This window comes from Aulostomus chinensis, chromosome 11 (assembly GCF_037954235.1).
Source record: "Aulostomus chinensis isolate RoL2024-O1b breed Wild chromosome 11, RoL_Achi_v1.0, whole genome shotgun sequence".
Taxonomy (NCBI): domain Eukaryota; kingdom Metazoa; phylum Chordata; class Actinopteri; order Syngnathiformes; family Aulostomidae; genus Aulostomus; species Aulostomus chinensis.
Window position 1 is genome coordinate 26,669,100 of NC_141330.1, and position 27,225 is coordinate 26,696,324.

The following is a 27,225-nucleotide window of genomic DNA, read 5'->3' on the forward strand; positions in this document are numbered from 1 at the left end:
TGACAACAACACCAACATATTCCAGTTGGGCAGCATGGTCGTTAGGGTTACACAGCCTGTTGGATTTATGATAGTAATATTGTTTTAGTAAGGGTTGGTGCGGTGGTCAGCACTGTGGAGTCACAGCAAGAAGGTTGTGGGTGGAGCCCCGGCTGGAGCACGGGGTCTTTCTGGGTGAGTCTCCATGTTCTCCCTGTTCCTGCTGGGTTCTCTCTGGTACTCCAGCTTCCTCCACAGTCCAAAGACATCAAGAGGGACCAGGTTAATCCAGACTCTAAATTGACCGTAGGCGTGGCTGGGAGAGCCAATGGTTGTCTGTCTCTATGTGTTGGCCCTGCCATGGACTGGTGACCTGTCCAGGGGGAAGGCTGCTGGGATAGGCTCCACCCCCCTGCGACCCTTAACAGGATAAGTGGTAGAAAATGGATGAATGGATGGATTCCAACCTGCACGTGTCCAGGTGTGACCTTAACTCGTCCAGTCTAGTCTTGATCTATATGATCCTCCTCACTATAATGAAAGAGGGATTCCGGCATTTTTTCAGCTCCAGACACCAGTGGCGGCCCACGCGGGTCTAACAGGTAGCAATGTCTCACTATGGCGTGTCGCTGGACGTGAGTTGTTCCAGGAAGAGTGAAGGTGGGGTTTTAGAGAGTGTGGCCCAAGAAAGAGTGACTTGCCGCTTTTATGACTTGTGATGCTGCATGTGGATGAAAACATCAGCAGCGACCACGTGGACCAGGATGATGAGCAATGAGGTGAAGCAATTGTAAATACTTTCCCCTGAAGACACAAGCAACAGAGCGTCCCAGAGAGGAGCACCTGGTGCGGGTGGAGCAGAGTCATGTCACGCGCACAGACACGCCTCTGACATGCTAGTGACATGTTGTAGTCATATAACATCGGAGCCTTGCCATGTATCAACATGCAGCTGCTTCCATCAGCGTTTGGACACACTCCTCGTTCAAGTGTTCAATATTTTCTACAGGGTGAGAATCACTTCATGAGTTTTTGAACGACAATGAAATACACACAATGGGATTTGCTGGGATTCGGGGATCTACAGTCGATATTAAAGGATGGTCAACTCACAAGTAACAAATAAATTTGGTCCACAAGTTATTCCTGAGCTCTGCAAGACGTGATGATGAAATCACGAAGGTAAACTAATATTGTTTTCAACATAATATAATAAAGTTGAAGGCAGACTAGAGGTCTCTGAGTGTGTAGGACTCTGAACGTGAACCAGAGAACGCAGCGAGGAATATCATTGTTACGACTGACAGATTCAGAATGATTATGTATCGATCTGCTCATCATCCTCACTCACAAACAGGAAACTGTAGAAGGGAATCCTGGTGTCAGACAACTGGGCTTCTTGATCTTATTCCTTCACTAGTGACATGATAGACATCTGCTCCTGTCGTCACCTTAGACACACACACACACACACACACACACACACACACACACACACACACACACACACACACACACACACACACACGTATAATCATTATGAATGTTCCTCACAAAATTACCAAAATACCCAGAAGCTGCCAAGTATCACCTGGTGATCGGCTTTCTGACTGTCCTTGATTGAATCATGTCTGACCTTGGCTTCCGTCACGAAACATCACCAAATATAGATCAGAGCGTTAGTTCAGGCCAGGAAGTCCCTCCCTGCTCTCCCAGCTGACCATCAGCTGATCTAGGCCCCCTACTGGCGAATGATTTTCAACACGTCTTATTTAAGCTGTTTCAGCTCACCGCCATAGATTCAAGGTACTGCAATAGCTGTCAAGTTTTCCTTGATGAAAGTGGTCCTGACTGAAGTCAGTGACTGAACATCATGGCGGCACCAGCTGAAAGCAGTGGTCACATGACCAACAATGAGGTCACATGTGTGTGTGACCTTCAGGATGAGAAAAAAAACCTGACTCCCGAGAAATGTTGGCAGTCCAATATGTGTCCTTGATGGAGACAGTTGAGGACACTTGGACACAACACAACTGTGTTCTACTGAACTACAAACACATTGGTGTACTGAGGTGTCCCCATCAGCCTGTTGCCATGGAGACGCATAACTTCAGGCTGGCCTGAACACTGACACTGAGACTGAAGTTGAGAGGGTAGCTGTGTTAGTGGACTGTAACCCAGAGCACCACATCACACACACGCGCGCACACACACACACACACACACACACACACACACACACACACATACATAGCACCTACATATGTAGAATTAAATAGACAAACAGTGACAACAGTTGGTTTGAGGAGCATGTCGTCCCCACTAGGGCGTCAGGAAGGAGACATGATGACTGAGAGAGGAGAGAGAACCAATCAAGTGAGGGAGAACCAGGGAGAGAACTGGAGAGGAGGAGAGGAGAAGACAGAGGAGAAGAAGAGGAGTTAAGAAAAATAATTAGCGGGACTAACATGGCGTTACTGGTAGCTGTGGTGGAAACGTCAGCCGAAGAGATAACTCCGCACTTGGCACATTTGAGCGTCATATTGTACAGTGGAACTGTCATCTGACTGCAAAGTCAAATTAACACGCTGTAACATACACAAACAGATACAAATACACCTACACACAGACGTGCGTGTGCACACCAGCACGCACAAGCAGTCACGCAAACAGTGAGTCACAGTGTTCTCGCACAATCTCTCTCTCAGGGCTAGTTCCTGTGTTTCTGGTGTGTGTGTGTGTGTGTGAGTTGGGGGAGGAGCAGCTCAACCATGTCAGATGACTGGTGGGTGGGCTGGGGGGGGGGCATGGGGGGGCTCCTCCCTGTCTTCTCAATGTTTCACCCACTCAAGCATCCAACTGCTCAAAAACTAGCCTTCACCTATGCATGGAATCCCAGATCTCTGATAATGGCGATGATGAGGATGATGATGGCGAACCTCAACACTGGTCCTGGCGTGTAGACGTGAACAGCGGCTGTCACGGCCACACCACTCAGACCTGGGTGAGGACTGAAGCTTCACTCAGAGACGAAGCACCGGAACCACACACTCTGTACTTTGTACTCCCACCGTGATGTCGTTACTGCAGCATCAATTTAATCTTTTATTACAGTCAGATTGAAGCTTGGGGCAGCAGCTCTTGTGAGCCCCAGAGCAGCGTGACCATGGACCCAGACACGTCTGACCTGTACAGACCTTCTGCTACATGTGTGAGCCTTGACACTGAGCTCGTATGTAGCGACATTGTTCAGGACACTGACATCAGCGTTATCATTAAAAGTAACCTTTCACCTCATCATTTGAAGGCCCAGAAGCCTCCGACCATCTGAGGTGTATCCATCTGATCGCTGCCGTCACAAGGCAAAGCAATATTGATAGTTAACAGCAAACTCATCTGTTGGTGTACCGTCTCCAGCTTAACAACAATTAGGGTTGAAGAGCTGGGAGAATCGATTTTTGTAGCCTCTGGACGCCTGGATTAAAAATCACATAATGGAAGAAATTCAATTTCAAGTAAAAGGGTAAAGCAGTTGCTAAATGCGTGCCGTAGGCAGTGATATTAAAAAGCAATCAACACTTTCTTTGAAGTTCACTGTTTTCTTGGACGTACAGATGGAGGGATGAAAGGTCGTGGGTTGGGTGGGGGCAGATAAACAAACAGATACCCAGAACGGACCAAGATTGGACTGACTGGGTTCATTCAGAGCTGCAGTCCAACTCCATCACCTCGCAGACTTCCAAGGCTCTGCATCACGCGCATGTTCGAGGACCCTCCCGTACGACCTCGTCTCCTCTCATCTTCTCAGAGAATTAGACGTTCATTTCACGGGGGACAGGAGGCTAAGTAGTGAGACCCATCTCAGCGGTGTGAGCTTAATTACAGCTTGCACAAATTAATTAGCTTCATTAAACATGTTTTGAAAGTGAAGCTGGAGAAACGGGGAAAAAGGAGAAGCCAGTGGAAGTGCGGTTAGCTGTGGCCTCTGCTCGTCTCTGCCATGCCAGCAACCCCATGTCACTTTACCTGCTCAATAACACATTCAAACACACAAAGTACGGCAGTTACCAAAGAACGATGAGGTTTCTGTGGACTTGCAGACAGACCTGACATCATGATGCCAGGAATTCAGCATCATCCAGGCTCAGTTCCTGGAGATGGCTGATGATGTCATGACCCTTGACAGTGCATCCGTTCCTCCTCTCTTGACAACAGGTATGAATATTCATGGTTTGATTAAGCAAAAATGAGAGCCTGACAAAGTGCTGCGGGTTTGGAGGATGTCTGACATCACTAGGCCACTCCTCTTCCTCACCGCTGTGCTGCGTCCTTCTGGCCCCTCATCAGTTCTTGAGAGACAGTTCAGCTGGTGAGAGTAAAATCCCTACATAAATTAGTAGGATTCCATTTTGACATCATGGACAACTCCAGACCGGCGCCACGCCAGTGTCCCTCACCACAATAGTGAGCGCCACTGAAGGAGGGGCTTCATCGCCCTTCACGGACTGACACCAGGTCAGCTGGTTCAGCAACTGCTCCTGATGTGTTCTGGGCTCAAGAAGCGGGACCGCCGAGGGTCCCCACCAGAGTGGTTGAGACCGATGCCCACAATGATTAGTGACACAATGAAGACCTGGAAGGGTCATGATGGCTGAACTGGTCAGTGTTACAACCAGTTGTTAGACTGGACTGTGGTTGGACCAACTAACCAAACCTAAGTCTCATCTGAACTCTGTCAACCACCTCTGACTGACATTAACTGAATGGGTGGTGTAGATGATGTCATCATCAATATTAGTCGTATCACTCTCGGCGTCATTCTTTCAGCTGCAGCTTGGTCTTCATTCATGAATGTGCCAGTTGGGGAGGAACCCGGTGAGACACTCAGACCTTCTCGCTGGCTGTCTGTGGGCTCGAGTTAGAAATGCTGATCTCCAGAGGATGTATTCAGAGCGGAGGTCAGTGGGCGGGGTTTCTACGCGTGACCTCATATCTTAGCAGGTTTAGTCTGTGGCATGTTACTGCAGTGATAAATTCTGCTGAAAAGTCAACCACCTTCCCAGTACAGAAAATACTGAGTTGAACGTGATGTTATCTCTAATCCTGCCTCGTAGACGAGGGTCCAAGAGCTGATCCCTGAGCACCTCACGTGGCTGCTCCTTGGTCTCTTGAGGACAGCTTAAATGCTGAGGACTCATTTGGTTTTATCTTTGCACAGCAACGATCAAGGCCTCTTCTCTCCATACTGGGAGATTATCAGTAGCTGCTGAATGTCTTTCGTCTTTCTACCTCGGACAGGTCTGTACGGAGAATTCTGAACTACCTCCTAGTCCCTGAGGCCAGAACTACACGCTCACAGGTTTCATGCTGAGTTGGCTGAAATGACATCACAGGACAGGAAGTGGTGCCATTGCCCCGAAGAACAAGTCACTCTTCCATCACGCTGATGTTCAAACCTCAAGTTTCAAGTTAGAAGCAGACAGAATCTTCAGAGTTGCTTGCTGTCAAGAACCTAAGGTTCCCCAGATGGACACACGGAAGACACTTCCTGTATGTTTTACACTTGGCTCTCCATCTATGGAATGAGCGCCACCAGCTGTACACGATCATGCACAGACTGTGGCTTACATGTACTATCACAGCATACTACTCTGAGCATGGCTGTGTTGCCACTCAGTCACGAGTGATGGGCTCGCTGCAGCAGACACACACAACTGCCATTGTTGGGATCTTCTCTCACTGTTCATATATACAGTGCCTGGAAAGAATTTCATAACTGCCTGCTTGAAGGAACATCTGTGTGATAAGAATTGAGACATAACCATATTCAGGAAAACAGTACTTCATGTCGACTTTGATTTCTTATTTTTTGTTCAAGTTCCATCAATCAACTAGAAAGTGGCAGGATTTTTCTAATTGACAAACGGCCACAAGGGGGCAAACGACTTCATCTCCCCTTAGTTCTATGACAGCTAATGGACGGAAGAGCTGAAGGGTTTAAATTTTCTTTTACCAATAATTTAACAATTTAAATTGAGTTGAGCGACAAACACAACGATGATCTAAATGGCTGCGTCCCAGTCAGTGTGGGACTGAACAGAACGGAGGAGTCGTTCATAGCATAGCTCCTCTTGTGCTATATCCTGCTTTACCACCCAACTTCTCTGACTGCAACACACACACACACACACACACACACACACACACACACACACACACACACACACACACATTCCCACACAACTCATGTTAATAGATGCTGATATCTCTGCAGTATCGCTAGCTAGCATGTATTAATTCCTCTACAAGTGCTCCAGACATGATCCCAGCTGGACCGGTTACTGTGTTACACTAACAGGAGCTACGGTCAACTACAAGGTCAGTGGAGGTCAAGGAAAGAGTGGGGTTAAGCCAATCAGAAGTGCTGGCTAGAGTTTTGTTGGCACTATCCATTGCTTAAGAAGCGAGCGGGATGGGCAGGATTTTTACCCAATCACTGATGAGAGTGGGAGGGGCTTCTGACACTGATGTGTTCCTGACTGGAGAGCCCTGAGTGAGAGAGAGGGGATTCTGTGCAAACTCAAACAAACATGACATTTCACACGGCAACAACAGGCTTGAACAGTTGAACAGAGAGGTCATTGAAGAGAGCAACACATTTCAGAGAGAGAGAGAGAGAGAGAGAGAGAGAGAGAGAGAGAGAGAGAGAGACAGGAAATAACATCTGAATGCAGCAACAACGCTGATGGAGACAGAGGAGCTGGCGGGTGGAGGGGAGCAGGGCGCATGCCAGCCGCCTGGGTTGTCTCACATAAGTCGTACATGAACCCAGAGCAGCTGATCCAGAGGTCTGTTCCTATGATCGTCTATCTGATGGAACACGCCAACACTCTGAAAAACACGCTCATCGGTTCCATGACCATCTCAGCATGTAAACATCCTCAAGACTACCTGTGTAAAGATGAGGATGCTGACATGGGTCCAGGCCCCATGGCACTCTGAGTGCTGCCTCGCCACCGACGTGCAGATTATTAGTAAACACTGATGCTTGTTATTGTTCTATAATCCCCCAAATTTAATTTAAAGACCTCCATCTCTTAATTTAGTCTTAAAAGACATCTTTTAATTCCATCATCAAAAGAGACCAAAATAACCACGTCATTGCTTCCATGAACTCGTGGTTGTCCCAGATATGTCTTAACGCCATTGTTCCTGGGCCCTTGACGTCATCACATCCAGGAAGTGTGCGGACGGTTGTGATTTGATTGGATCAGAATGATGCTGAGATAAATAAATCACCATGGCAGGACTGTCTGCAAGAGAGCAGCTTTTCAAACCCCTGTTTTCTGAAGAGTTTGGATCTGTTTGGCTTCGAGAGCTCTGACGCGGCGTCACAATGCATCAGATGTGTAAATACGCCGATTGCGTAAATTCACAATATCACATCCGATGACGCTGTTTCAGATGTTGTATGTGGTGGCGTTTGGCCTGAACACAACATGAGTGTTTCTCCCAGGGTTGAGTGTTCCAGCGTCTGCCTTGAGCTGATTATATTCTACCAGATGTGTGGTTGAAAGTTTATCAGCACTGAAGTGTTCTTAGGGTTATTTCATACCATCAGATCAGAGTTGAGCTCTGCAACTCTTTAGACTCAACAATTTATCCATGATGAGACTTTGCTGTGAAGCCCTGCTCCCCTGATCAAAACAAGCAAAGATGGGAAAAAAGACTGAGATGGATTTACTAAAGTTTACATCAATAGTAACTCCTGCAAACACAGATCTGCTGGAGGAAAATGACACACACGTGAGATGTAAAAGAAAGCCATGAGATGAGTCATCATTTAGTCTGAGCAGGACCAATAACCAGTCAGCATTCTCCTCGTGGCTCTTTCCTCACTCATCTCTAGTTAGCTTCCACTGTCGCTAATAGATACGTAGAGAGTAATTTGAGGCAGAGTCGGTGAGTGCATCTCCTGGTTATAGGTCGCTGTGTAGAATGGATGTGTGGTATAAGGCATACCCCGCCCTCTCCTTTAGTTTCATATCAGTTATGCCGTCTTTGGACACCAGTTTGTTAAAAACGAGAATCCCAATAACCATGTTAACCTGCCGAAGAGAAGAGGCACAGGGTTAAAGCAGAGCACAGACCTTTGCACTTCACAGCTTCATGTCACAGTAATCATGAGGATGTCGGCATGCACGTTATGATTTCACTCACTCACACACACACACACACACACACACACACACACACACACACACACACACACACACACACACACACACACACACACACAGCGGTACTTACTGTCCTGTACACTTGAAGCCACCATCTTGAACATTAGTGACACAAGTGAAAAGTCAGACAGCCAGTGATGTCCATGTGGATGAATGAATGAATGAATGGATGCACTGCTGACATCTGAATTCACTCGTTAATTCAGTTTATGCACGGTTGCCTCCTGGTTATGATAAGCCAGACCCATCACTTCCGGTCACTTCCAGCTCGCAGCTCTCACAACACGGAGCAAACCTTGGAAAACCAAAATGACACCCGCTGTCTTCAAGACCTGCCTCGCATCACCGTGGACGATGTCCGCCAAACTTTTCAAAAGCACTCAACAACTTCTTCAAGCAAGAGGGTGAAGGGGTTTAAGTTGTATGTCACCCACTTTATTCACAATTATGAAGGTAAGTGTCTAGCAGGCTAGCCAACATCGGTAGCGTCATGGCACAGAAACAGATTGTTAGTTACATCTGTGTTAGTACGATTACACCACAGATTGCTTCTCCAGGTTCCTTCTTCTCCGGTCTTGCTGTACGTCCCCAAACAGAAAGTCTTCTTTCTCCAAGAGAATATTTGTTCCGAGGAAATAAAACTGGTACGGCACTGGGTTTCAGCCTCCTTCTCCCACCTTCCTCAGTCAGCTCTTTGACGCCCTGTGCTAAAAAGTGCCTATATTATACTACACTACTACTAGTGTACTACTACTACTATACTATTACAGTATATACTATACTATGCTATATTTCACTGTTTCAGATCTCTCGTACGTATGGACTGCGCTCATTCACACAGAGTAGAAAACTACTGCCACAGCGCCCCCCCCCCCCCCCCCCCAGACTTCACTGGGAAGGGATTTACTGGCTTATTGAAATACAGAAGTTCTGTAACATGAACCGTGCATAAACCCAATTGAATAGAAGTGAGTGTGTGTCAGCGTGTGTTAGCGTGTGTTAGCATGTGTGTGTGCGCGCGCATGTGAACTCACTACTGAATCTCATGTCAGATATGTTTGAATATCTAGTACCATATTTTGCCATTAATGAAAAGCAAGTCGTAAAAAGCAAGACTTATTCTGATGATTTGTATTAGAAGTGGCAGCGAGACGGCATCAGCGGCAGTGTGACGGCGTCAGCGGCAGTGTGACGGCATCAGCGGCAGTGTGACGGCGTCAGCGGCAGTGTGACGGCATCAGCGGCAGTGTGACGGCGTCAGCGGCAGTGTGACGGCATCAGCGGCAGTGTGACGGCGTCAGCGGCAGTGTGACGGCATCAGCGGCAGTGTGACGGCGTCAGCGGCAGTGTGACGGCATCTCGAGGCCAGCGGACGACTGCCAGCTCCAGCAGAAGCTCCTCATTAATGAAGCAGCTTGTTCCAACAAGCTGTTGACTTGTAGGAGGAAAGACTGCTGGGAAGTGAGTCACCAGCATGTGTGCGTGTGTGTCAGCTCTACCACTGCTTATGCTTGTGTGATCAAAGTCGATACAAACTAACCTTTCAGCTGAATTAACGGATGGCAGTATCAGTCTGTCCTTCAGTTCAGAGCATGGGCATGTGTGTTAAGACTTCAGTGGTGTTCCCTGACATCTCTTTCGTACCTCCCCCCTCGCGTCTGGGACCACCACACCAGGTAACTAGGCGGGTCCTAACTAGGGGTCGCTACCGAGGGTAGTTAATAGTCAGAAGCATTATGTGCTTGGGACAGTAGTTAAGTACCGATAATCTCTGAAACAATCAGTCCTGCTATCAGGATTTATGACTGCTGCTGCTACCACACTGGCCTAAGAAGCTCTTCTAGAAGATCTTCCTGAGCTTCTAACTCTCTGGTCTTTCGCTCTACTGGTGAATCCGGCTGAAAGCAGTTGTGTGTGTTTGGTAATTTTGTAAGAAGACTCTGAAGCTATTAAATCAAGAGTTTTAGCAGTGGTTTAGATGGACATTTATATCAGAACAGTTTTATTGTAACTACAGCTGATGAAGCTCAGACAGCAGGGGAGAGGAAAGAGTTCCCCTCGTCTGTTTTCCAGCTCACACCGCCGTCAGCTGTCTATCCCACATGTTGCTGTCTTGTTTTGCCGTTTTAGATTCTTTTGAGACAAAGTCTGTCACTTCTGATTCCTGATCACCCCATAAAGCATATAAACCTTCTATTTAACCAGCAGCAGCTGGCTGCCGCCATCTCGCCTCTCCTGCACCTGAAACCTCTCCTGTTTCCCTCTGACAACTGATCCCAATCAGAACTTTTTTTTTTCATAGTTTTATGTCGTGTCTTTATTTGCTGCACCAAACTATGGAGTAGTATTGATTAGGGGTGTAGCGATTCATCAAGTACATCGATGTATCGCTTTATATTCCTATGATCCAACTACACTGATCTGTGCTGGGCAAGGTGGCCTTCTGGACGACATGCATATATCGATCTAACATTGTTTTAAAATGTAATCAATCGATACGAGGAATTACCGCACGAGATTTAAGCACAGCAGAATTTACATAAATGTGTTTTTATGACTTTAATGATAAAGACGTTAAACGTTACTGGATTCAGGCTACCTGTCGGTGACGTCATCACCACACACCAACAGCAGTGCGAATTTCAGAACAACAAAATGTAGCATGGCGGACGACAGAGCAGAAATGATCAAGCCACGACTGCGGTCTGGTGTGTTTGGCTTTTGCAAAGACGGAGCTGTTTGAAGGACATGTTAAAGCAAAAGTAGCAGGTAAACCTACTGTTAAATCAACCTGAAGAGATGTTGGTTCCACTTTAAATTTGACATCAAATATTGTACTATTTTTTTGTTGCAGAAGCAGAAGCAGCAGGTTAACCTACTGTTGAAATGTTGGTTGCACTCACTGTACTTTTACTCAAAATGTACTGCGTATTGAAAATTAGAGCGCAAAAGGTTAACCTGCTGTTAATTCAACCTGAGGTGTTGGTTGCATTTTATTCAAATGAAACGTGAATGCATTTGCCATTAATTTTTGCTTACTTGTTTGCTTCAGTCCATAATCAATTCATGCCTGATTCCCATACAAGAAACAACAGGAATCTAGGAAACGTCACCTGTACTCTCCAGTATCCAGGTGTTTATTTCACAGTCACACGGGTAGAAATTTTGGCTAAAAGGTTGCTGAATCAATTTCAAGTCACTGAATCATTTTGGAATGTATCTTTCTAAACAAACTCATATCATCTTGAATCATTTGGTAGCCACGAATTGAGATTCAAATCGAATCGTTGTAAAAAGACTGACACGTCCTGAGTCTTAACTTAGCTTCCAGGACTCAACAAGACTGCACCTACCCCCCTCCACACACTCTAACCCCCTACCCCCTCCACCCATTCTACCCCCTGCGCCCTTCCACACCCTCTACCCCCTGTATCCCTCTACCCCCTCCACACCCTCGACCCCCTGTATCCCTACCCCAGTGTTTCCCATTAATTAGCTAGACTGTGGTGGCCCGCCACGGTTTCACTGTGTGTTCACACCGAATGCGCATTCGTGCAAACAATTTCCATTCAAAGTCTATGCAAACGCACGAATGACACAAATTTTCAGTCTGGCAGCACAAATGACATGAATGTGCAAATCTCGAAAAATTTGCATCAAGACAGCCAATCAGCGTTGAGGATGTCCCGACGTCACAGCTGACTGACTGGCTGACTGTGACCGACAAGATGGCGCACAAGTTGATTGTGGCTATGTGTGGAAACCCGGTGCTGTATGACACTACGTGTCAAGATTACAAGAACCGGTTGAATAAATTGGTGTCCATTCGTTACATTCTGCCACCGATCCTAGCTAGCAGGTCGTTAAACTGGCCAGTCATCATCCGAAAATACCGCTTGAAGCGGCAGTTCTCCAGACGGAGCCCCTGGAGGAGCTCGGTTCACCGAGCAGGGAAATTCATTGAGCTGAGCTCGCCTCTAGATGGTGTTGATAACCCAGATACGACAGCGTTTAGTTTTCCTACGTAGTTCTGCCTTCCACGGCAGGTACAACACAACAGTTCTGTGAATATTCATGGTGAAATGGCGGAAGGAAACGTTGCCAGAAATACTCGCTACTCGGGCAGTTGAGCGAATTTGCGTATTCGCGTGAATGACACAAATGGACACGAAAATGATCCGGCGTCAAATGACGCGACGCGAAATTCGCGTTTGCGTCCGGTGTGAACACGCAGTCATGATGAACCAACAATATTTTTACAGAACGTTATTTTCCAGCAATGCTTCAGCAAAGCATCTCTCACTCCCAGTCAGCCCCCTCCCTTCACTGTACAGGCGAGCAGACACACACTGACTGGACCATTCCTTGCTGCGTCTGAGAAACCAAGGCATATTGAGGACACAACATTGTTTGAGGTAAGTAACGTTAGCTAATGTACCAGTATCCACTGCAGTTATGCATTAGTCCAAACCCAATTTTATCATTATCAATGTACAACAGCAAACGGATAACGTTACTCCAGAAGTCATCACTGACAGCTGACGTTGCTAAAATTAGATGTTAGCTGTTAATCTCCTCATATCAGGCTAGCCCCCGTGAACACAGTTCCTCAACGATCATTGGAAACTGTGACAAAGATTCAAGACACCAAAACAATAATATAAGGCGTGCAATATGCTAACGTGAAAGTCTAAACAACTGTGCTGTGTCCTCAGATGGAGCACGGCCAGGGATTACGACTCCTCCCTTTGGTCTCCCATGCCTGAGAGCTATGTTGTGATTTTTATTTTGAACTGGAATAAACTGTGATTTTGAAATTGCACTAGCTTATATTACAATTTTGATTAGATTTAGATTAACTGTTCAGTCCTTATGTAAGCTCATCCAGTATATTTTTCATTTTCTAAAAAATAAACCAGTTCAACACAGGTAACCACTTTTGCAACATAGATCTAGCCTCTTTATTTTGCTTTCACAGAGCACCAGATTGATGCATTTAACTTTAAAATGTACAAAATTTTCTTTTGAGGGAGTGTGCTCCCGGACCCCACGAGAGGGTCTGAGGTTCACCCACCACAGTCTCTCAAAATCCTATGGGAAACACCACTCCACCCCTCTACCCGCTACCCCCTCCACACCCCCTACCTCCTCCGCATCCTTTATGCTACCTACTCAACGAGTGATTTGATTACTCTCGCCTGAACAGAAAAGTCCCATCTGCCTCAAAGTCGGCCACTGTGATTTATGGACGGATGCAATGCATTGTGGGCTGGCGAGTGCATCCAGCAGGCTAACAGAACTATCGAGGTATTTCACATACACAGAACACATAATGTGTTCAATTCAGCTTCACACTTCAAAGGAATAGTGAGTTGGTGAACTGAAAAATACAGCAGCATACTGCTGGGGACTTCCCATGATGCACTTGGCCATATCCCATGAGTATGTCACATGCATCCTCTGCCAGAGTTTCTTCATCTACGCAACTCGCACAAACATGACCATTGTTACACATCACCCTCCCAATACTTTGTCCATTTACAGGAATAAAACAGATGTAATGAGAGGCAGGAGCAGGTAGATGGGCAAACCATTAGGCAGGTGTGGAATGCATGATGGCAACCTAGGCCCGGATCTGAGGGCTCGAGACACGCAATATCAACATTCTCTTTAAGTAAGAAGAAAATATTTCCAGGGCAAGTAATACAAACGAAGAGGAGGAGCTGGGTGAGAGGGAGGAGGAGTATAAACTAAATAAGGAGGAGGAAGAAGGGAAAGTAAAGAGGCCACGAATGCACTAGTACTACTCATGTGTAACTAGCTAGTGGTACAGATGCAGCCTTTAGTCTTGCTGCTGTAGCCCCGCCCACCTGCTGCTGAGGTCGAGAGTCCAGGATGGAACGTAACCGATCCTCCAAATGCAAATGCTGACTCAGTAAAAAGGAGATTGTGATTTGAATCCTGTTTCTTCTGTATTCTCATAGTTGGTTTAAGTTTGCGTTGATAAACGAGGTCATATTGTTCTGAAGTGTGTATGAAGGGTGTATGTATTTACAGTGAGGGTAAACATGGCTGCATGGTGGGAGCTGACAGCAAGACAAGTGTCAGGTGGAGTCCTTAAAAAGGTTCTATGGAGTGAATGAACACAGACAAAGAGGAAGGGGGAAATACCAAGACTACAGCTGCAGCAGGTCCAACAAATGCATAGAGAAGACCTCCTTCCAGAGACAACCAGCAGCTAGAAGAGGCAGAGGTGTCAGGGGTGATGGAGGAGCGGGGAGTGGGGAGAAGGACACATGGAAGGATGTAAATAAGAGAAACAGAGGAGGGAGCATGATGGAGGATAGACAGACAAAGAAAAAAGAGAGGTCCGTTAAATAAAGCTCCGCCCATTTCTGGTAAGAATCTAGAGGATGACGTTCTTACTAGCTTTGTGTCCCATAACCCTTCGCCTTGGTGAAGCCCACTGAGATGGCCACCACCAGAGCAGGGAGACCTGCGGAGACACAGACAACAGACATTGACACAGAGGAAACTATAGAACAGAAGGACAAGATGGCAAGAGGAAGACCCACCCCAGCCCAGACACAGGAACCGCTTGCGAATGATTCGGTTCCGTAGGCGACCTGTCACGGCCATGTAGGACTGCCACGCCTCCGTCAGAACCCAGCAGAACGACGACAGGAAGAAGAAATGAAGGAATGCCGCAATCATGGTGCATAGGATCTGGGAGAGGAGAGAAAACCTGAAGTGATCCCACAAACACCTAGCTGACTGCAGGCAAACCAGCACGCCGGACGGGGATCGGCCCTCACCTTGTTCCGTGTTTGAGTTTGTCCAATGAGAATCAGGGCATTGGAGGAGATGATTGACAGGCAGAAGTTGATGAGGATGACGGAGCGCTCAGAGCGAATGTACCTGCAGGAAGAGGAGTGGAGAGATCACGGCCGCCGCTCGCAGTAATGATAATAACAATGTGATGATGACGGTAAACTTTTCAGCTCCACGTGCATGACTGAGCTTTGGTCACGTACCAGTCTGTGTCAGTTTGAGTCACACTTGCTACACCATAGAGGAGGAACTTTGCACAACTCTCCCAGTACTTGAATATATCGAGATGTGACCTTCATGATGTTTACATGACCTCCTTTGCCACCACTTATGAGATTTCCTGCCAATCACATTCATTGTTCTGTTGTAGGGGGCAAAGTTCTGAATCATCTGACAAATACGATTTACCCAATCAAGAAAACAGGGGGTCGGGTCACTACGCTGCACGAAATCTTTCACCGGGCAGCGACTCACAAATGCAAACAAGTATCATTTGAACATTTCATTGATAAATCTCTGTTGTCATGAGCAGGAAATGAGCGTCACACAGGTAAGTCAAAGCGACATATTTGAGTCCCATGACCTGTCTTTAATTCAGGCGAACCGACAGTTGCCGTTACCTCACCTCCACACAGACACGTAGATGATGATGAGTAGCAACAACGTCAGGGAAGACACTCCGCAGCCCACGATCAGCGTCACAGACGGGAGCTGGTTCTTATCCATGTTCTGAGCAGAAGACAGAGAACCAGAGAGTTGAAGTCGCTGCTCTACGTCTCAGAATTGTTCTACGTCTAAACGTCATTCAGCAACAGCCTCCATATCAAGAGCGCAGAGGATATGGGCGAGTGTGGTGGAGAGTGTGAGAAGGATCTCTGGAGGGAACAGACGGTGACAGGAGCTGTCAGCAGATGAATATAAAAACAGAAAAAGACCCGCTGGCTCGATTTGCTGAGAGCTCACCTCCTAACTGGGTCATCCATGGTTCAAATGCTCTGGACTACGTTTCCCTCTCTTCTTATTTCTCCTGACAGCCAACCATCAGGTGCTTTAGCTGAAAGCAACAAGGCTGCTTCAAATGAAAATGACTAAGAACCTCCACTGTTGCCTCCATCTTGAAAATGATAGGGATGAAAAAATTCACAAAAATTAAAAACCAGAAGTTTAAAAAACTCAGACCAGGAGTTTCATCTTCCTGACAAATCTTGAATAAACCACGCATGCTCATTCCACTTCAGTGTAGCTAGCAGCTAGCAGCTAACCCTAACCTCAACTCACTAGTTAACTCCAACTTTCACAGGGAACTCAGAGGTTAAGTTGTGCCACGTTAGCACTGATCTTCTGTCCCCATGATCACCAGGAGTCATGATGATGTTCGGATTTATACCACACACACACACACACACACACACACACACACACTGTATATACGATAGCTGACACTGTCTGGCAGTACCAGATGACTGTGAGATAATCAGAGACACTCTTCTACATTCATTCCTTCATTCTCAGAAGTTGAGGAGAAAATCATAATCTAACATTATGAAATCCCATGAATGAACATCCCTGAATGACAGCGGCCATTTTAAGTAGCGTCGTATTAAAGCTACCGTTGGAATTCATCAGCTTCAGTCTTAGATGCTCATCATGTGTATCTGACTGTAATTACTGGTTTATTACTCAAAGGTTTGTGCTAGCAGTGTCTGTAAAGACAAGAGGAGGTGGAGCCAGGAGGGACCCCTCTCAGTATCATGAAGGCCTCGGTCAGTGCCTGACCTGTTCCCACCTCCACACAAGTCCTGCACCTGTGCTCTGATCTGCTCACTGGGCCAGTCGGCCATCCTGGACTTTCACAGTCAGCACATGCTTCTAACAGTGCCTGATTAGCTGTTACCTTGAGCTAACAGTTAATGGCTGGTTGTTAAAGGGGAAGTAAGAGGCAAAATAAAAGCATAACTTTATTGGCAACTCAGCATATGATGTTTGAGAAGAATATGAAGTCACGTTTAATATTTCACCCCAGAATTATATGACTATGGATTTAGTCTGCACCTTAGCTAATGGCTAAAATGATCCTATCACCAATTAGACTATCGTATTTCTCCTCTGTCAACCAGATACAACTACATGTTGACTGTGAGCACCGTCTGCACATGGGTAGACTGTTACCTGTGCAAGAGAAGGCGTGGTAGCCGGGACACAATGGGCACGAGCAGCCACCCTGCTGTGTTCATGTCAAGTCATGTGACTATGACTGACTGCATGCTGCTGCAGGGCAACCTGGGTATTTTAACCAGCTGCAGTTGATTTAATTACACTTCTGAACAACACTGGTTAGTTAAGCATCTGCAGTGTGCTTTCTGGAGGCCGACGTCATATCCATTCAGCTCCAGCTTGAGATAATTGGCTGTGTTTATAGCCCGCCTTGTCTCCAGGTTTGATGTGTGTGCCGGGCCAAGTTAATTAAATCCTTCTGATTCATCTGCACTGCAGTCAGTTCCTTCTCCAAAAGCAAAGGGGGAACAAACAGACTACGAGTGCTGCGGAATGGAAAGACGTCTGCTGAGACAGACGAGCATTAACTTCCTCCTCAACCAACAACTGCGCTCAGCTGGAGGCTCCACGTAGCATCCATGCTGGAGGGCTAGCATCAGACAGGAAGTGACCAGGCAGCGTTAGTCCTGATGAACAGATACGATGACGCTACAGCTAGCAGCAGTGATGAGACACCGCTGCTGCTGACAGGAAACAGATTTGATGGTGCAACGTAAGATGGATGATACTTTCAATGTTAATCTGCGTAGATGTGGCTTTAACAAGCTAAACTGTCAAGCTCACACACGGGATTTAACTAAGCTTAGCACACAGACCAGAAATTATCTGAACAGGAACAAAGCTTTAATACACAGAAACCAACTTGTATATTATTTCTTTTCACCATGTTGGTTTCTCCGTGACTGACCTGCTGAAACTGTATTCCACAGAGGGGCTAAGTGGACCCCATTGACATGCTTAACTTCTTTGCACGCATAGCCCAACACACAAAGTGCCGCCAGTATTGCATGCCGGCATTGTGGAATCAGACGTGTGACATGCAAAACAACAATGCGGGTACATGGTAAGATGCCTCCTCCCTCACTCACCCGTCTGCTCAGGAAAAACCAAGCTCGCCCATTCAACCCCGTGTGTTTGATACCTAGGAGGCGTAATAATGGCACAGCATTCCCACCAATGTCATGTGACCTTGAGGCTACATAAACAAATGAAGTCACTATTCCAATCAGAAAAAATGGCTCCTCACAGATGCCCAAATAACACCAAGAGCACTCTATTCCTGTATAGATGTAATAAAGGTGATGTGACATGATTCAGGCTTCTTGCTAGCAGCTACATAGTTAGCATTCAGACAGGGGAGGAGTGACCATAATCTCAACAGTCTCACGTAGGTGACGACAAATCGTTCCTCTGTAACTTGGCATCTTTGACAGTAAACAATGCACTTTCTCAAGAGGCACATAGCCTGCAAAAAGCAGAGGATGTTGAACCGAAACAAACAACTTTCAGGCCACAGAACAAGACTTCTCCTCACACGCGAAGCCTGGAGTCTGTGTAACTGAACCCTAAGTGACTAGAGTAGGTCCTGGTCTGCACATAAGCAAGTGAAACCTGAAGAATACAGCGGGATCAGTCGTTTGAAATGCCAATAAATGTTGAGATGGTGGACATGGATGTGGTGGACAGTCCTTCAATGAAGAGACTCAAATGTGTAGCGACCTCAGTCCTGTTTCCTTACTCCTCATAAGATGAGGGTTTATCAGCCGGTGAGGCGTTCACAGACTCCTGCAGCACATTCACATCGACTGCGCCCGCAAACACAAACCCCTCCATTCATCATGGCTCCAGCTGTAGCACAACTGGACTTTCACTTTTGACTGCAGTGCATTTTTTCTCTATTTCCGTCTAAAAGCCTGCAGCAGTTGGACGGAGCAAAATGGACACGGGAGGTGGCAGCAAGAGAGTCAATGATGTACTGTAGTAAGCAGAGGGAGAGAGGAAATATAATGCGGCATCAGAGCATGAAATGACTGAAGGCTGGAAAAGAAAGGGATGGGGAGGTCGAGAGGAGCATGGGGGGAGGACGGGGAGGAGAGAAGAGGCTGGGGTGTTTGTCATGCTGGGGCTGTAGCAGGCTAGCTGCAGACAGAGCGGAGCGGCCATCTATGGCTTTCAGCAGGAGTCATTAGCATGGTCGGCATGTCTGTCTCACAACACCATAGATTGCAGGGAAGAACAACAGAGAGAAGAGTGAAGCTGCCTTTCCCTTCATTCCTGTAAAAGGAGCTACCACAGAGCTTCCCTCAGGGGGTGGAGCCCGCAGGCTGCAGCACAGCTGTGATCAGCAAGCACAGGTGGAGGCGGGGCTGCACCCCAAGGAGCCCGCCCAGCTCGCTTATTGATGATTTTCAGCTGACAATCACATGTTCCTGAACAAGAATACAGAGACATTCTAGTAGCTTCATGCTACAGAGAGCATTGCAATAACAATGCTAACATGCTAATAGCTAGCATCATATGCATATGCACAAAGCACAAAGCACAGGTGAGGCTGTTGAACCCAACCATTAATGATGCTTTTATGAGCTGATGATAAGTGAGACGCCAGAGGAGGACGGTTCCTCCGGCGGGACATGACTGTCCACAGAAACAAGCACCTGTCCTCTTGGAACCCAGTTGACCCTGACTGTTGCAGATGCAGGTGGTGGAGGACAATGGCACATATGACATTTGTGGTGTTTATCTCTGAGGGTGTCACATGACAGTCCTGGGTCCTGCATCATCTCATCTACTTTGATCATCCAGCAAAAGTCCAACATTGTTTCTCTTCGCCAGGTCAGCTCACCAAGATCTCGCGATCCAATCAATCATCATGAGAATTATGAATAATACAAGTATGGACCATCACACTTACTGGAGTATGAAGTCATAACATTACAGGAGGTCAAAGATCAAAACTTCAAAAAATACTAGAAAACAGAAACCCACAGACACTGGTGAAGTGGTTCGTAGTGGCGTGTCACGGTTGCCCAGCACAATTCAAGGCAATCCCAATGTGGTCTACGACTTTAAAAAGTGGGAAGGTGCAATACATCTGTTAAAGGCTAATTGTTTTTAAAAACACGATCATTTTAATTGTTTTTCAATAAAATTTGAAAAAAAAACGGTGTAAAGATGAACATTACCAATATCACAGATCAAGAGCCTAGCTAGGGGGATGGCCCTGTGAGAGGCGGGCAGAACAGCTGAGGGTGCATGCACACACATCCAGAACACACATGAACACATCAGCATGGTTTCCTGGTGGAAACCTGCCGCAGCCATGACGCCATAGCGGCTGTTTCAAACCATTTAAAGGTGAAGACTGATGCCAACATCTTCAGGAAACCATAAACCTTTTAATGGTACAAGACTAGGGATCAGGGGGACAGCAAGCACCTGGGTACACCAGGATCCACCTAGGTCCATTGGGATCCAACTACATCCACAACAGCGATTCACCCAGATCACCAGCAGCACCTCTACCATGGCAGCGGGAGACTCTAGCGAGCGTGTGTGATATCGGGGAAGTTGCATTGTGGGATTGGACCTCGTGTCGTTGTGTTGTCTCAGGGAGGTTGTCAGGTGCCGTCGCCATTACTGCATGAACGTGACCCTGAGCCAAAGCGTCTGTTCAGCCGTACAGAACACACACGCTTGTGTGAAGAGATGATGGAACCATGCAGCACTCACATTCTCGCCGTCTGTATTCTTCACAGCCATGTTGGCGTCCTGTTGTTTTCCTTTGTGTTCCGTGGATGCAGCCCGTCGCCGGGGCCGAGCAGGCAGCGCTCTGCCTCCTATGTCTTTAAGAGAGCCTGGGTGCCCATGCTGTTACCAGGGCAACGGGCGAACAAACTGCTTCCGAGGCAATTTCCAGTCTAATAATAACTAATCGCACTGAATGAAAATTCCCCACAAAGACAGCGGCCTTTCCCCACAGAAAGTGGGGCAGCTCTGAGTCACTGGCACGTCTGCAGCATCACACACACGGATGCATGCCGGCATCCAGCAGCGCGTGCACACACACACACACACACACACACACACACAAGGAATGATCTTATCACTATGTTGCCTTTTGTATTTTCACATTATTGGATTGCAATGCAGCGCCTTCTCCAAGGGGCCTGGTAACCATGGAGACACTGTCAAATATGTTAAAATATGCTAATATGGACATGCACTGGAGCAGGAGCAGGTGAGGGAGGCTGCATGCAGGTGTGATGGTGAAGGGTAACGTGAATGGCACTCAGCATCAGCAGCCTGCCTCATGGTGACAGGCGAGGACACCACCACAGCATCGCCGTCCCCAGTAGTGTTAGGACTGAGACTGGCGCTGAGAGGACCCAGAAGCAAGGCTGCTGGTGAGGAAGACCCAGAAGCAGCCCGCCAGAACCTCCAGCAGCATGGCTGAGCCATGAGGAGGGGGGAGGAGAGGAGACGGAGAGGGGAGGGAGGATCTGTTGATAATGTAATGACAATGACGCCCTTTGGACAAAAACAGCTGATGCATTCAGAGGAAAAGCAGAGAGAAAAACACACCGGGTTCGCTACCGTGAACCGGTCCGGGAGGGGAAGGTGGAGGACTTACCATGTCGGGATGGAGCCGCGCTAAGATGGCGAAGGTGGACAGTCTGTCACACACGCATCTGGTTCGGAACGAGTCGACGAGCACGGCTTTGCAGCCCCTGGCAGACCAGGACCCCAGCAGAGAGGAGCTGCACGGAACACACACACATCCGCGCGCGCGCACACACACACACACACACACACAAACACACACACACACACAGAGGCGATGCGGTGAATATAGAGACAGATCCCTGAGTAGGTTTGATCGGCTGGATCTCCGCTGCTCGACGACGAAGGCGCGGAGAGGAGCCGAGAGGAGGCGGCGAGAGACAGGTGTCCGGCCGGACACAGAGCACCGACCTGCCCCGACCACCACCACATACCGGCAATAATAATCATAATATTATTATGATTATTATTACGAACAATAATAATTTAATTAATAATAATATTATGATTATTATTGTTATTAATAATAATCATCATAATAATAATAATAGTCCTACAACAAAATTAGAAATGTTATTGCCCTGATTTATTTCGACAGTTATATCCTGTCCTTTAAAAAGATACTTTATTTGACCTTTTAAAGAAATGAAGAGTTGCTCTCATGCCAAGTGTGTGGCCGTGAAGCATGCCGGTACATCCAGGAAGCCCCCCCCCCCCCCCTCCCAACACACAACCATACACACATTAAATGTCTATAAATTTAATTAGCCTAACTATTAATATTTATCAACAGTCAGAAACCTGCAAACCAGAGCATCCGGGTATGTAAAGAATGAACACGTGGGCTCAGCAAAAGTGCCGCCCACAGATAACAATGGCCCCCTGGTGGCTGGGGGCGGCACAGTCAAAGCACACATTAGCAATTACATCCTAGCGAGCTAGTGTGAGTCCGTAGTAGTGCCACTGGCTGCCTACTGGGGGCGCCTGTGGGCTCCAGGAACTGTAAGCGAGATATTTCAGGAACATGAATAAATAAATATGCATGTAACTGTATAACTTATAATTATGTTGGGTCTCTTCTGAACACTTGTTTCCTTTTTTTTTTGCACCTAAAAAAGTGAACAGGTACACACACGCACGTGCGCAAACACACACACACACACACACACAAGCTCCTGCCTTGAAGCCCTCGTTTGGAGACATTGTACGTATATTGAGTTTCCTGACTATCCTTTACTAAGTTGTGTGTGTTGTAAAGAAATACAGTTCTATTATGAAATGATCACCAAATCAATAAAATAACTGGCAGGGGTATCTCAGCTTCATTTGAGTACAGTGGGACACAGAGGAGGAGGCACAGTCCAGGTCAGAGCCGTATTTTGAGAAAGTTCGGCCGACTCAGGGTTCGAATGTTCAGGGCAATTCTGTCACGGGACCGGTTCAGAGACGGTTACGTGGTTTATGGGCGCCGTGTTTGCTACCATTAACCAATATTTATCCAGTGATACACATAGCAAAGCAAATATCAGGGATTCATTTTCAACTTTAATAAATTATCAACAATCAACTTCCTCAAATAATCAAAAATGTCAAACTACGCAGTTCATGGCTGCCCAGCAAGAACGGGGCAGAAGCAAATGCATCGTTTTCCCCGTGACAAAAAAATGGAGGAGGTTATGGGAGCTGAAGGTTTGAAGAAGCACTGGACACCAACTAGTTTCTCCCATGAGGTAAATGTCAGTTTCTCTCTTTGACTTTTGTGAAGAATTTATATTGGAAAAATAAAGTCATGCCATCATTTATTCATATGCTCTCCTAGCACCACTTTAGAAATGAATGATGGATGAAGTTTACCAAGACTTGTGGTCGCCTTAAGCTAGCCTTATGCTAGCAAGCTAGTTACCTAGACTAAATCCTTAGAAAATTAGGTGCCACCATCATGACTTGAATTTGACTGGTCTTATCTCAATTGCCAATTGTAGCTTGGATGCTACATGCTGTGAAAACCACCTGTGTATGTAAATTATGTGGATGTAGACAATCACAGCTTACACTGTCTTGAATTTTTAAATTTGAATGCAGTATCATTTGGTACAACTGCCTGGTTTTCTTGGGATTATTAGCCTACGTAGATCATCATTTAAGTAATTTCAACCTTTTTGCGGCAATGGATGAACTCGGGAGACTAAAGAGAAGTTAAACAGCTTTGTGATCAATTGAGCGATTGGGCTACAACTCTTTTTATAGGCTCATTCAACATATTTAAGGTAAGAACAAGCTGAGTTATTTAAGTGAGGGCCTTTTACATAATGACAGACATTAACAATGACATTTATAGGTTTATTAATGGTGAAGAGAAGCGATTTATATCAACACAGCATATCTGCGCCATATAGTTATGTTGTAGAATCATCTGGCGTTGGTAGCAAACATGGCGCCCATAATTTGAGTTGGCCGAACTCTCTACTGTATGTACGGCTCTGGTCCAGACAGTCTCAGCGAGACCAGCGGCAGCTAACGTTAGCTGCTGGCTATGAGCCGTTAGCACTGGTGGAGGCGGGACGTGTTGAAGGCAGCCGCAGCAGCAGTCATGAGAGGAGGTTGTTCAGGCGGTCCGAATAAAATCATTGCACTGGACAACTATTAGTTACATCATGTCTCTTGTGTAACAAGTATCTGAGGAAGCTGACAACAGCCTGTTTTATATATAACCACAGGGTTTATTACTGTGTGATCCCCAGTGACCTGCCACCCACGTTATAATCAACAATATACAATACACAGCTAAAAATATAACGGTTTGGTTCATTGTGGTGAAAACGCAAGAAGGTGCTCTCTGCTCATAAATGCCAACGTTAGCCAGACAGATTTAGTTGTTCTCTTCAGTCAAGTTATTAAATGTCAACAAAAAGGTGTCTCAGACAAGTTCACCTACGCCATCACACCAAGGCAAAAACACGCCGACTCTCATGTGCTGCTAAACACAGGCAGTCTTTGCTTGTGAAGTGAAAAAAAAATCTGCTGATGGAACAACAGAAATTAGCTAAATGTCTCTTGAGGAAAAGTGCTTTGTCTAAGAACACGCGCCACCGTTGCGTGAAATGAATGCAATGAAATACTAAAGATATAAGCCAGACTAATATAGTTGGTTAGACTTATTACTGCGTTCTAAAACACATTACTGCAGTGTACACTAACTAGTGAGCTACAATACACCATGGCCAGATACTTAAATGTTAAACATAAAGAGAGTAAACTTCCACTATGCAGTACTTACACCGGATCTTTTGCTTATTTCAGAACTATGTACTTAGTTATCGAAGGTGCTGAAATGCTGCTGCGGGGTTTTTAGGATCGGGACTCATTGGGACACACTCACTGGTTCAGGGAACACAGGTGCTGGGCTAATAAGTCAAGGTGATGACAAAGCAGTCAAAATAATTCAACAATTCCAGAAATAGAAACAAACCAAGATGATAACATTCCACCAAAGCATGAAATGAATCTTTCACTGGAGACAGCCGGTGACAGGGTAAAGTAATAAAGTTATAAATCATGACGACAGAGGTGTTGATGTTTTAATGAGCAGAAACAAAGATGTGATGGTGGTACTCGCTAATCACTGAGCATGTCGACGCAGGCCCATGATCACGACAGGAGGACGTCTAGTCACGCTCGCTCACCATCTCCTGGTTACCAGGAACAAGAGAACCAAATGAAAGACGCGCCTCAGAGGAGCTTTGACTCAAACTTGTGCTTGGACACAGAAACCAAACAAACCCATTAAATAATGCACTTGACCTGTCAATCACCATGGTGGTACAAGCTGGGAGACATTTGTCAAGAAGAACCAGAGCACACATTACGCACTCGGACCAAGGAGCTGGTGTTCCTGTCGGGAGAGCAGCTCAGTCCCAGACTTCACTTCAGCTGCGTCACACGCCGCCTGCTGTTTTCTGCGGCGCGTCACGTTAGCTCTTTGGCAGTCAGAAGAGGAGCAGTTCCATTTGTCTGGGAGCGTCTGTGCGGGACGCTTCCCAAGTCCAGCCTCCCACTGTTCTCTCTCCGCAGACATGGTCTAGAAACAAGTGAATGATGCTCAGTATTTCAGTGATGATCTTATTCTTTGTTATAATTTTATTGATAATGAGGCGATAAGAATGATCCAAAAGTCAAATACTGCCTCAACATGAGGAGGGGTGTGAGATATCAATTCCTGGACTGCTTCCTGTTCTTATGTTTTGTCTACCTCCTAAGTTGACAGGAACCACTCCAAGTGCAGGGATCCACCTTCAAAATAAAAGCTGCATCATTAATATTGGGCTTCTGTCAAATTTTGAGGGTTTTTTTCTGAAAAATTCTGACCAGAAGTCAAGCAAGTCTCTTACCAGGTTGTAGCAGCTAAGCTAACGTATATCACTGCTGGAAGGTTATCACTCACTTCATTAGTAAAATCAAGTCCCAACACACACACACACACACACACACACGTCCTTGTACTTATATCTTTGTGAGGACTTTCATTGACGTTATACATTCCCTGGCCCCTCCCCTAAACCTAAACATCTCAAGCGACTGCCTGACCCTAACCTTGACCCTAAACCTAACCAGAACCTGACCCTTAACCCCCCCCCCCCCCCGTGAGGGATTCTATCCCTTCACCTGACCAGAACCTGATTCTAACCTCGACCCTAAAACCAAGTCTTGACCTTCAAACAGCCCTTTGAAGAAGTGAGGACCAGTTAAAATGTCCTCACTTTCCAAAAATGTTCTCACTCTGTTGGTTAATTACATATTCTAGTCCTCAATATGTAGCAAGTACAAGAACACACACACACACACACACACACACACACACACACACACACACAGACCCTTCTTACATCTTTGCTCATGCTTCGTTGCATTATAGAACATGCTAAGCTTGCAAGATCAATAAGCTCAGACCTTACTGGTTTCCAGAGTCAATAAAGCCCCCCCCCCAAAAAAAAATACACACACACACACACACACACACACAGACAACAGATTGAACCAGTGTTGCGTTTCTGGCTCCTTCTGTGAGTTTGCTCAGCAAACAAAGTGTTAATAGTGCATGAAGACAACAAAGAGCTGATGTCAGAGCGAGAGAGCGTGAAGAAGACAGAAGCTGCTGATGTTCCTGTTATTAACTCCAGGAGATTGAAGCGAGGCGAGCGAAGGCCGCCGCTGTGCCACAGCTCTCATTGTGTCAAGGACGCCTCGTCAGACTGCAATCTCTCTCCCAAATATGAAGCCATTAATCATCGCTCCTGTCCACCAGCCAGTTTAATTTTGCATAGAACATGTCTGTCACAGCTGTGACCCCCCGCAGATGACAGTCTTTACGTTGTATGTGTTTGTCGGCGCTGTCTCACGCTTGCCGATGGCGGTGACAGCATGGAGGTCAGAATCACCGCAGAGAACACTGAACCCTCGTCATACCATTACATCTCCTTCAGGCGCTCCACTGAACGTGTGCGGCACACGGGAGATACCACATGATATGAATTATTGTTGTTCACTAGCAACGGAGGAA

The 27,225-nt window shown here is 46.4% G+C and overlaps 1 protein-coding gene across 10 annotated transcripts in view; it reads right to left on the reverse strand.

Moving 5' to 3' along the window:
• The window catches only part of adgrb1a (adhesion G protein-coupled receptor B1a), a 123,314-nt gene that overhangs the window by 13,287 nt on the left and 82,802 nt on the right, over positions 1-27,225 (reverse strand). For 7 of the 10 annotated variants that reach the window (XM_086219236.1, XM_086219234.1, XM_086219231.1 and 4 more), the window contains 8 exons: positions 21,739-21,865; positions 15,676-15,779; positions 15,035-15,137; positions 14,795-14,945; positions 14,646-14,715; positions 14,391-14,457; positions 8,002-8,087; positions 2,448-2,546 (listed from right to left, as the gene is read on the reverse strand). In XM_086219236.1, coding sequence (XP_086075362.1) covers positions 2,448-2,546; positions 8,002-8,087; positions 14,391-14,457; positions 14,646-14,715; positions 14,795-14,945; positions 15,035-15,137; positions 15,676-15,779; positions 21,739-21,865 — 807 coding nt within the window. Of the gene's footprint in view, positions 1-2,447; positions 2,547-6,468; positions 6,529-8,001; positions 8,088-14,390; positions 14,458-14,645; positions 14,716-14,794; positions 14,946-15,034; positions 15,138-15,675; positions 15,780-21,738; positions 21,866-27,225 lie in introns of all 10 variants that reach the window. The other 3 variants (XM_086219237.1, XM_086219233.1, XM_086219232.1) reach the window with 2 other exon arrangements.